Here is a 12054-nt window from a genome sequence, read left to right as displayed (position 1 = left end):
GGGCTAGCACCGACACCTAAATCATTAGAAGAGCATGTTAGTTAGTCAAGCACAGCAAAAGCCTCCTTTTTAAGATTCTATTTTTAAGCCAGCTTTAATCAGAGGAGGTTCCTTTTCTTGGTTTTATTTTAAAATAATACAAATATTCCTCATTTTCAACTCCAGAATTTTCTAAAAGCCATTTTTTGCTTAGTGACAAAAGCATTAATCAGATAATTTTGTCTACTCCAAAAGTATCTGAAGGATTTTTTTTCCAGAAGAGCTTTGAAGAGCTTAGACTTTCCATAGTAGCACAAGAAAAACAAAACAAGCACACTCAAGAATTAAGCACCATCCAGCTCAGTGCTTGTAGCTCAGTGGTTACGGTGCCAGCCACATATACTGAGGCTGGTGGGTTCAAATCTGGCAGGGGCCTGCTAAACAACAAGACAACTACAAAAAAAAGTAGCTGGGCATTGTGATGGGCACCTATAGTCCCAGCTACCTGGGAGGCTGAGGCAAGAGAATCCATTAAGCCCAAGAGTTTGAAGTTGCTATGAGCTGTGACACTACAGCACTCTACTGAGGGCAACACAGTGAGACAGTATCTCAAAAAAAAAGAATTAAGTACCATCAGCAGCTTAGATTTGCATTCATTTCCAAGGCCATCTTTACAATGGCTAGAATTTCAGCACCTAGCTGAAGGGTCTCAAAGACAGTAGCAAATCACAACTCTGAACATTTGTTGTTGTTGTTAAACAAAGAATGCTTCCAATTTTCTGATACACAGCTACACTCAAGCTCTTTGTAGCGTACTTCCCTTTCCCTCTCAAATATCTGTCATTATTGAATTAGATTAAATCAGATTAAAGTGAACTTCAAAACCAATTTGGTTAGGGAAGGAGGTCACTAAAAAGTAGCCTTAGAATTGAGAAGAGCAAAGAGATTCCTGTGTTTCATGATGTAGTGAATTTGGCAGGATTTGGAACCAAACGCAACCCCTAAGTCCCCTCACATGGACTTACAAACCTCATGCCCTTCTCTTGTGCAACCTGTTGGAGGCACCTCTTTCTTCCATCTCCAGCTTCTCAATAGACTAGGACTGCCACTGCCACTCCAGAGCCCTGCTATTCTAGTGCTAAGGGGCAAATATTCCACTTTCTCCTGCCTCAGGGATGGTGCAGCTCACGTTACATAAATAGCGCTGCTCTAATTATAGTTTACATTATAAGATGGACAACTTGGTTAAATTAGCATTGGCATAAAAAGCTTAGGCTTGCAATTTCCTCATTTGGGGGGAACTGGCCATTTCTAAAAGCAAAGTTAACTAGGGATAGATGGGGATAAAGGCTGACCTCATCTTCAGCATATGATCATTCCTTAGCTACTATTTCAACATTATTTTACTGTTACCACTTTTTTTTTTTTGCTACTTTCAAACTTATTGCTCAAGATGTCAGTATCCATCAGTGATATGCCTTTTGGGTTCGCTTTTCCCTAGACCACGGTGGTTTGGGGGCTTTGTTGCCTTGCCTGGCTACTCTCACACTAACAGACGTTTCACAGAAAATCAGCACACGGAAACCACATCTCATCTTTTTCCCACACATGTACATAATGAAATATTTCAACTCCTGAGGCTGGGCCTCTTCCTACTGGGAATTCTGGAGGCATGAATCAGATTACAGTATTTCCCCATAATGCTGATTTCATAAAAATTAAATTTCCTAACAGTCAATACATCTCTTTCTCATAATCTCATACACCAATCACTTACTCTAAATATCTTTGAGAAGTATATCAGTTTTAACATTTAACAGAGTACACTTGGAACTGTTTTTGTCAATGCTAATGTTGCCATTCATTAACAGAAAACTTCCAAACATAATTTCTCTCTCATCTACCCCTCAACAGGTAATGTTACAAACAGTCCCATTTCCTACAATCTGGTATGTATACCCTATTCTGACTCAAGATGTGCGGAATCATTATCATCATTCCAACAAACAGCTGCCTCACACTCAGGTTTTAAAATCCATAATGATCTATAGTGCTTCACTGTTGTGCTTTGCTATTCCATACCTTTGATATGTCCAATCAACATTCAGACATTCGCACGTAATTTATCAGCCTGGGGGAGCGAGTCTCTTTCAAAGGAAGTTCCTTCACAGAGACCCAGGGCTCTCCCGCACACTACCATGGCATGAGTCATCTCATTCCTATAACCATCGGACTGTTCCTGAAGTGGCCACCCAGGAAACTCCAAGGCATCTTTTGCCACCATATGGCCAATAATTGTTCTCTTTTTAGAATTTCCAAAGTTGATCATTCTTCTCTTTTTTGCAGTTTTTGGCCAGGACCAAGCTTGAACCCGCCACCCCCGGTACATGGGTCCAGTGCCCTACTCCTTGAGCCACAGGTGCCGCCCTTAAAGTTGATCATTCTTGCTATAAATGAACTCATTGACCAAAATAATTAAAGATAGAACAAGTTTAGATGTTAAGCCCTAAGCACAAGAGTTTCCTGAAGAATAAACATGTATACTGTCCATATCCCAACACTGATTCACTTTGTTAAAATAAAACGGTTTTTAAAAATTCCCTCAAAAGCATACTTTAACATTAATTTTTTCTAGAAAAATAAAGTTAAACATCAGAAATAACCTTTAAATGTTCTTTTATATAAAGTAAGAGGAGGCCAAGCATGGTGGCTCACACTTGTGATCCCAGCACTTTGGAAGGCCTAGGTGGGAGGATCGCTTAAGCTCAGGAGTTCCAGACCAGCCTGAGCAGCAGAGTGAAATTCCCATCTCCACAAAACTTTAAAAAAAAAAAAAAATTAGCTAGACCTGGAGGATGACTTGAGCCCAGGAGTTTCAGGTTGCAGTGACCTGTGATGACACCACTGCTTTCTAGCCCTGTTGACAGATCGTCTCAAAAAAGAAAAGAAAGAAAATAGGAAGGAAGGAACCACTTGACCCAAAATAGTAATTTTTCATTAATGCTCTTGTGTATATTTTAAATTTTTGTATTAAACTTTAGTTATATAATAATTTTATTTTGTTCTATTACCGTATCTTCTTCAAGCAGTGATTAAACCCATTAATGAATCTGAGATGTTTCTGACCTAACCAGGGTAGTAGTTTCTCTTCTGAGTGGTTATGAGGCCATGATCCATTTCTCCTTTGGGAGAAAAAAGAAAAAAAAAGAAAGAAAAGAAAATTTCTCTTTCTGCCCAAATTTATGCTTTTCCAATTTCCTCCATTTAATCGTTCCAAGTCAAAGCCAATATGGTGATCCAATTATACTGAATCAGATTCTGTGTTTAAATCCTGCAGTCCCATTGACCTTATTTAAATGCTGGATTTAATTTTTTATGTTAATTTAAACTACTAAGAAGGTATTTTAAATGAGAGAGATAATTAATCCCAGCAAATCGTATTTCTAGTTAAATGTCATATAATTAAAGTAATTCCATTTTTTGCTCTAAAATTAGAAACCTGATGTGAAAGTTTGTTTCTCAGCTTGTGGTTTCACTCCGCTCCTGCCTCCCGCAGATTGGCACTCGGCTGCTCTGGTGGCAGCACCAATCCCCTCACTGCAAGGCTGAAATTCCAATTTTATTCCAACACAACTGTCACAACGCCCTGAAGCAAGCTAAAAACAAGGAAAAAAATCTTTGGTATGATTTCACTTTCCATGTGTTCTTTAATGAAAAATTTATCATTCTAAATATTGGTGTTTACTCCTAGTTGAAGACTTTTTTTTTTTAATCCAAAAAAGAAAAAAAAACTGAGATTCGGTTGCTATTATTTCACAGGGAAATATAACAGGCCTGATGTTTTCCTAACAATTCTGTTACTTTCTTGTGTGGAAACACTGTATTTATCATATACTGCACGGCTGGTGATTCAGATATTGTTGAGACCTTATGTTGAACTGATATAGATGTAAACTCTTTGTGCCAGATTGTTTAAGCAGAAAAAAACCAAATGCACTTAATTAACATCTGATGTGTAGCTTTTGCAAACACAAATGCAATATTTGTGTTTGAGCACTGGCAGTAATGACTGTGAACTATGCTATTAATGTCTGGTTTAAAGATGCTTGTGGTAGGACCACGTCTGGAATAACACAAATAAAAAATTGCATTCAGACAAAACAATAGTGAAGACCCATTAGGGAAATGAAAAAGCAGCACTCAGAAGAAACACATGTATTTTTTCCCTTTAGATCAAACTTATTCTCAAAAATGGCTCCAGGAACCATCACTTTCAATCAATCAAAGGTGAGAAAAATTCTATAAATTTTAATTCCACTTTAGGAGATCAAATGTTGTTCAGGGAGGTCTTTGGAAATTCTGTCTGTTGTATTAAGCTCTTCTTTGGTGTCTAGGATTACAACACGCACGAGGGGAGAACCGAGGTGGTGTTCTAGGCTATTTAGCACTTTTGTATCTGAAGAGTGAGCTTCAAATTTGTGGACTGCATTACAGTTTGAATAAACAGATTTTTCACAACCAGTTTGACTCCTTCATTCAATACTTTTTTACTGCAAACCTGCTGAGTACCAGTTCCTGGGTATAAAAACCTGAAGAAGGGGGCGGCACCTGTGGCTCAAAGGAGTAAGGCACTGGCCCCATATACCGGAGATGGTGGGTTCTAACCCGACCCTGGCCAAAAACTGCAAAATAAAAAACCTGAATAAGGTTAAAATTAGATAAAATCCTAGGCCTGACTCTGAGTGCTAGCCTCTTATTCCTCCTTGGGCAGTATGAGCTCCACCACTCACTCCATCACCAATAAATCAGTCCCTGGGTTCGATCTGGCCCATCAGCAGTATGGCCAGCATCTATACAGGTGCTGGAGGCTGGATCTCTATGATCTGTTCCACCAGCTTCTACAGTGGCTGGGGATCTGGGGTTCTGGCTGAGGGGATGGCGGGGAGTCTGCTGGGAAAGGGGGGCATGCAGACTGAGAGGAGACTATGCAATACCTCAAGGAGCACCTGGCCTTCTACCTGGACAGAGGAAGGAGCCTGGAGAGCTCCTTCTAGAGGAGAGATTGGAGAGCAAAATCTGAGATGATCTAGAGAAGAAGGGACCCCAGATCAGAGAGAAGAGAGGGGACATTATCTCAAGACCGTCAAGGACCTGAGGGCTCAGATCTCTGCAAATTCTGAGGACAATTCCTGCATTAATCTGGAGACTGATGAGGGCTGTCTTGCTGCTAATAACTTTAGAGTCAAGTGTGAGACAGAGCTGGCCATGCACCAATCTGCCCTGCAAGGTCACTGATGACATCAATGACACTAGGCTGGAGACAGAGATTGAGGCTCTCAAGGAGGAGCTGCTCTTCATGAAGGAGAACCCTGAGGAGGAAGTAAAAGGCCTACAAACCTAGATGCCAGCTCTAGGTAGATACTCCCAAATCCTAGGACCTCAGCAAGATCATGGCGGGTGTGTGGGCCCATGTGATGAGCTGGCTCGGAAGAACTGACAGGGGCTGGGAAAGGCACTGTGGATTGAGGAAAGACACAGCGACAACCTCGCAATCTGCTGAGATCAGAGCCGTGGAGATGACACTCACAGAGCTGAAACTTACAGTCCAGTTCTTGGAGATCAGCCTGGACTCCATGAGAAATATGAAGGCCAGCTTGGAGAACAGCCTGGCAGAGATGGGGGCCGGCTCCACCATGCAGATGGAGCAATTCAACGAGGTTAGAGGGCAGCACCAGGCCCAGGAGACAAGACCCTGGTGAACATTGAGGTCAAGCTGGAGGCTAAGATTGTCGCCTACCACTGCCTGCTGGAAGACATAGAGGACTTCAATCTCAGTGATGCCCTGGACAGCAGCACCTCCATGTAAACCATCCAAAAGACCACCACCTGCAGGGTAGTGGACAGCAAAGTGGTGTCTGAGACCACCGGTGCCAAAGTTACGAGGCACTGAGGTAGCAGCAGCAGCGTGCCCTTACACCAACAAAAAGGATTCACTGGACGTCAAAAAATAAAATAAAATAAAGTAAAATCCTAGCTTAAATGTGGTCTTTGCTTCAAAGTAACAAAGTAAGCTATCAGACTCAGAACATGGGTTGAAGGCAATTATACCAAAAGCAATTAGTTATCATTACATATTGGTATTTCATATTTTTTAAGAACATGCACTAAAGAGAAACCACAGCTGAAACAGAACATTTGATGACTAACGCATAAAACTCAAACATAATTGCTGAGCCCAACGTTCCTATGGCGGGAAGAAGGCAGGACTCCCACCCATGTGGCTGAATCACAGAAAAGAAAGTGCAGCGATGTTTTCCGGCTCTGCAAAGAATTGTGAACCTCATTTTACTGACTTTGAATCTTTCACAGTAACAATAATTCGGAAGAGGAAATTACACAGAGAGGTACACATCCCCCTCACGTAATGAAGCCAGCCCAGATGAGGGAAACCTAAGGCGAATTGCTGCCTATCAGGCCTTTCAATAGAGCAACGGGGCCCACCCTCATTTCAAGCCAAGCCTAAGTCCCTGGTGTTTCGATCACAGGTTACATACTCAGCTACACAAGAGACTTTCATTTTCCACTGTCCCAATAAGACTTGCTCGAATCAGGAAACAATGAAAATGGGCTCCTTAAAACTAGACTTATTCTAAAACCAGAGTTTATTTTTCAAAGACCAGGTAAAATTTGGGGTGTGGAGTAAATTGGATTATGTAATGTTGAGAACAGTACTGGATGATGCCTTTCTTACATATAGTAGAAAGAACTTAGAAAGGCAGCTTTCTGTAACCCATCTGATAACGGAACAGAAGGCCCTTATCCCAAGCTCTACCAATTACCTCCATCTATGATTCCTAAGGCATCATATGAAACTCTAATTCAAAGACTCTCCCTGCATTTTCAAACAGTGATGCAGCCCATTCATACGACCTATCAGACAGCCGTGTTTAAATTATCCCATAAATGTTTAGGGCTTTTAAATATATATGCATAAAGTATTTATTTATAGATCTAAGAGTATCAACTATTACTGCTTTGCCCTTATTTATGTTCCCCACAAGCTGGCCGACTAGAAACTTTTAAAAGGAATTTGGCTTAAAAGATTGTGTGTGGTTGGCACTGACTGTGGGTGTTAATCATTTCTGAGCTCACTTCTTTTTTTCTCTTCTGTTTATAATATTCTTCGGGAACTTCAAAACAGAAACCTGTTCCCTTATAGATTCTGCTTCCTCTCAGGTACTGTTTAGGTTAATTTGTCACTGGAATGTTGACTGCAGGAATCAGTTGATAGCACCAATCATTTCTATTTAATTTCTGTAGGAAAAGAAATAAACACAGCAACAATGTATTGAGGCTCTTCTGTTTTAGTGGGAGGAAAAGTATATTGGGGAACACTGACATAACCTAAAAGAAAGTTAGGGAATATATAAAACCACTGAATTTAAAAGTAAGGGAGAAACCACTACTGCTGGGAACCAAATTCATCGAAAAAATTAGATGGATAACCTTTCTGCCCTAATGAAAGAGGTGGTATAGATTAACTTCAATAGAAATTACTTCGAAAAATGAAAACAATTTAATCCTTTCCACTTACAATTTTTTTAAGGAAGAATTTGTGCCATTAAAGGAACCTAAGATTTCAGTGAAGAAATTGTTTATCCACCTCCCATATTCACTGTTGCTTCTTGAAATATTTTATTTTTCTGCTGTTAGCACTGGCTTTTTTTTTTTTTATTGTTGGGGATTCATTGAGGGCACGTGAAACCAGGTTACACTGATTTCATTTGTTAGGTAAAGTCCCTCTTACAAGTGTGTCTTGCCCCCAAAAGGTATTAGTGCCTGCTTTGAGCCTACTCAATGCGGGATGAACGGTCTGCCTAACCTCGGCAAGCTGTAATGTTCAAGTTTCTTCCACAAACTAAAGTTTTTACCCTTTGTCAGCAGATACTAGTGAAAAAATGATATATGGGGAAACGTTGTGCTACTTTTCCTTCCCTATCACGAATTTTCCCAGAAATCTAATCTGAATGAAGGCACTAAAACCTAACTTTTAAAAAATGTCTCACTAACAAACTTCAATAATTACCCTTTGAGGAAGATAATGGAAATAATCACAAAATCAGTTTAGGGATAATTATGATGATAAATTGGAGGCTTTAAGAATTTAAATTTTTTTCTTGTAAACATACGATGTAAATAAAACATACGCACATATGTTTTACAACACTGAGATCACACTGTTGATACTACCTTGTATCCCTTGGCCCTAACCCTGGCTATTCCCTCTGCCCAAAACTATTCCCCATCTCATGGCTCCTGGCTCACTCCTTCAGTCTATGTTCTAATACCTCCCTTACAATAAGGCTTAATTTGGATGAATTAATAAATTGTGAATTAATAAAGTCACAATGCAGCCCCATTCCAGAACTCATGATGCTCATGTCCTGTTCAATTTTCCATTTGGCTATAGAACTTATTATTTTCTTTTTTTTTTTTTTTAAACTTATTATTTTCTAACATAATACATAATTCATTTATTAAGCTTATCATCTTCTCACCCCTCTCCCATCTATAATACAAATTCTTTGAGGGTATAAGAGTTATATCTTGCCCATGGATAATGCTGCTGGGCTTTTAAGTAGGTACTTAATAAATATTTGTTGTATTAATTAATTAACTACAACTTCTCTCTACATTAGATTGTATTTTCCATGTCTCTAAAAAGTAGTCTACAACATCATGCCTGGGTATGCCATAGTTTATAGAATCGTTCCCAATGGCAAACATTTCTGTTGTTTTCAGTAATTGCTATTATAAATAATGCTTTGATAAACATAATTGTACATAATAAGTACATGTGTCTCTTTTACTTCCTTAGGATCTATCACTAGAAACAGAATTCCTAAAAAGCAGTTAGAGACCTTGGTACATATCCAACTCACTTCTGAAAAGTCTACACCAATTGGGCAGCGCGGAGTAGGGCATGGGCCCCATATACTGGAGGTGGTAGGTTCAAACCCACCCAGCCAAAAAATAAAAAAAAAAAAAAAAAAAGGCTACACCAATTGACGTGACCATCAGCAATCCAAGTGTCTCTGACTCATCTTCCCTAGTGTTAAATATTACCTTTAAAATACATGCTTAAACATTTGTTATGTCAATTTTGGCACCTTGAAGTTTAAACTTGGGATTTGCAATTTTGATGAAATTCTCTATGTAAATTACAGATCTCTGTGTGGAATAAAAATAGAGAAAAATCAGAAATCCCAACAGGTTGTCCATTTCAAATCAAACAACATAAATAGGCGATGCCGGAGCAGAGGCGCAGATTATCCCAACCATAGGCCCTGGGGAGGAGCCTGGGATGCCATGTTCACCAGGACTTAACCAGCCACATACCAAGTTTGTTCTCAGGAGACTGAATATGATCAGTGGTAATACTGGCATTTGGTCTTCAATTCAGAGATACCTTCTGTATCAGGTTAAAGTTCTTCCCAAATGCCCACCCATTTAATCTGACATTGACAAAATGAGAATTAAGGTGTTCAAGTGTCTGTTTAACCCAATGCTGAAACCGGTTCTTCTGCGCTCTGGTACCGTGTTCCTATTTCCAGTTCCTGTCTGCCTGACTGCACCGCCAGTCCACCTGGCACTGAGCTGACTGCACTCACAGCATAATCCCTGCAGTCTTTAGAAAGCTCAAATTAGAAACCAGGAAATAGATTTCTGAAAATTTAGTCATAAAACTTACACTTCTCCATTTGTGAGACAAATCATGGGAAAATGTGAGGTTCAAATTGGCAGAGAGCAATCAGTTTCTTCCTTTCTTCTACAACAAAATGCTGAATGAAATACATTTATAGTAACGTTTTTATAAATCTCCTCTTCATAGGGAGGAAGAAACAGCCCTTTAGTACTGTGTTGGGCACCTTACAGACATGATTTCAACTTTCAAATATTAATAAGGAGAAATTACAATTAAGTCCATGTTAATGGATCAGGGAATTGAGATTTAATGAGACTCAGGAACTCCCCCACGGTCACACAGCCAGTAAACAGCAAGGCCAGGTTGGAGAACAGCTTCAAAACCTGTGGTTTTTTTTAAACTTTATTTGATTACAGATATTCTTTCTTTAAGATCAGAATTCTATACCATGGTTTAGCAAGAAAAGGCCCACATGCAAATGACCCTGAAGGTTTTAGCAACACTGCACCACGTTTCTTAAGCTCACCCCCTGCCATGAGTCGCACCCCTTGCCTATCTAGTATTTTAGTAACTGCCAAGGCGTTAACCACCAAAATGTGATCTGTGACCCTTACAGAAAATATTTGAGAATGACACTAGGATGAATGGTGGAGTGCAGGTGACAGGGGTGGGGTTCTAAGTAGTCCCTGAGGAGTTGGGCAGCGGTGTGGGCTGGAGCAGCAAGAAGAGGCAAATGTTGGTGAGATTACCGGAGAAGGAGTAATTTCATTCCCTGCTATTAATTCTCTCAGTTCTCTAAGCCCATGGTCTAGAGAAGCTTCTCTTCAGTGTTAGAAAAATTGGTTTCCAGCTGTAAGCACCAACTTGGCTACATTGGAAATTCAAGGACTGAAATTCATTCCTACCAACTAGCAGTAGCCTCTGCCTAAGTCTCCCCACCCCAGGGTCTCCATCACACCCCAGGATGCAACACCAGACCATGTCCCAGGGCCAGGAGCTGTGTGCCTTCTCATCACCAGTGGGCATGTCACAGGACTTGTTATACAGGTGGATCGTGAACAGCATTCCTGGGGGCCCTCATCAAATAACTGACAGAAGCTTCTAGGCTTACTGGTTAAAGTAAGAACTAAGAGGAAACCATCTCCTGACCCAAAACAGAGCTACTACTGTAAATTTTCCTGCATTGTGAGAGTGTGACCCAATAAAGGGGACCTCAGTATTCTAACATCAAGTTAAAGAAACAATAACAGAGCAAAAACCATACTCAGAACCTGTCAAACCACATCTTCGGGCAGGGGCAGCTCCCAGGTCAGGCTCAAGAGCACTGAAGTCCCTCCTTGTGAACCAGCCCAGCTGCTTCCTTCTCTGGACCAGACTGCGCTTCTCAGGCAGGTCAGCCTCCCCAAAGAGGAACACACTGCAGCCGGGGACGTGCAGGGCCAGCTCCTGGGCCAGGCCTACAGCAGGGGGAAATTCAACAAAATTAAATCAAAATCAGGTCCATTAAAATAAAACAAAATGTACAGCATTTTACTGTGGTGAAATATACTTAACATAAAATTTATCATTTTAACCATGATAAGTGTATATAATCCAGTGACATCACCTATACGAATCTTAAAAATATCAAAGTTTTCACTTAAAGAACTAAAAATTGACCTGCCATTTGATCCTACAATTCCTTTATTAGGTATATACCCAGAAGATCAAAAATCACGTTACAATAAAGATATTTGTATCAGAATGTTTATTGCAGCCCAATTCATAATAGATTCATAATAGCCAGGTCATGGAAGAAGCCCAAGTGCCCATCGATCCACGAATGGATTAATAAACTGTGGTACATGTACACTATGGAATCCTATGCAGCCCTAAAGAAAGATGGAGACTTTACCGCCTTCATGTTTACATAGGTGGAACTGGAAAATGTTCTTCTTAGCAAAGCATCACAAGAATGGAAGAAAAAATATCCAATGTACACAACCCTATTATGAAACTAATTTATAGCTCTCAAATGAAAGCTACAACCTAATTCTAGCCCAAAATTATGGGGGGGGGGAGAAGGGCGGAGAGGTGGAGGGAGGGTGATTGGAAGGACTACCTCTATGGTCTGTCTTACAAGGGTATAAGTGAATCTTTCTAAAACTAGAGTATAAATGTCTTAACACAATAACTAAGTGAATGACAAAGTCTATGTTAACCAGTTTGATGAAAATATTTCAAAATGTATATGAAAACACTACACTGTACCCCATGTTTGCATCAATGTACACAGCCATCATTTAATAAAAAAAAATCAAAGTTTTTTTAAATTTCAAATTAATATGAGGGTACAAACCATTAGGTTGCAGTGTTTGCATTGTTAGGTA

General features: G+C 40.0%; 1 protein-coding gene across 2 annotated transcripts in view; it reads right to left on the bottom strand.

The window, feature by feature from the left end:
• LOC100942668 (formiminotransferase N-terminal subdomain-containing protein-like) overlaps positions 1–12054 on the bottom strand; it is a 62993-nt gene that overhangs the window by 18477 nt on the left and 32462 nt on the right. The window contains exon 5 of one of the 2 annotated variants that reach the window (XM_023510447.1): positions 10957–11142. In XM_023510447.1, the coding sequence (XP_023366215.1) occupies positions 10957–11142 (186 nt within the window). Of the gene's footprint in view, positions 1–10834; positions 11143–12054 lie in introns of those variants that run through there. The other variant, XM_023510446.1, reaches the window with a different exon arrangement.

The sequence above is a fragment of the Otolemur garnettii genome, unplaced genomic scaffold (assembly GCF_000181295.1).
Source record: "Otolemur garnettii isolate 467f Iridium unplaced genomic scaffold, OtoGar3 scaffold00013, whole genome shotgun sequence".
NCBI lineage: Eukaryota > Metazoa > Chordata > Mammalia > Primates > Galagidae > Otolemur > Otolemur garnettii.
Note: the sequence above shows the minus strand (reverse complement) of the source record. Positions and strands in the feature narration are given on the sequence as shown.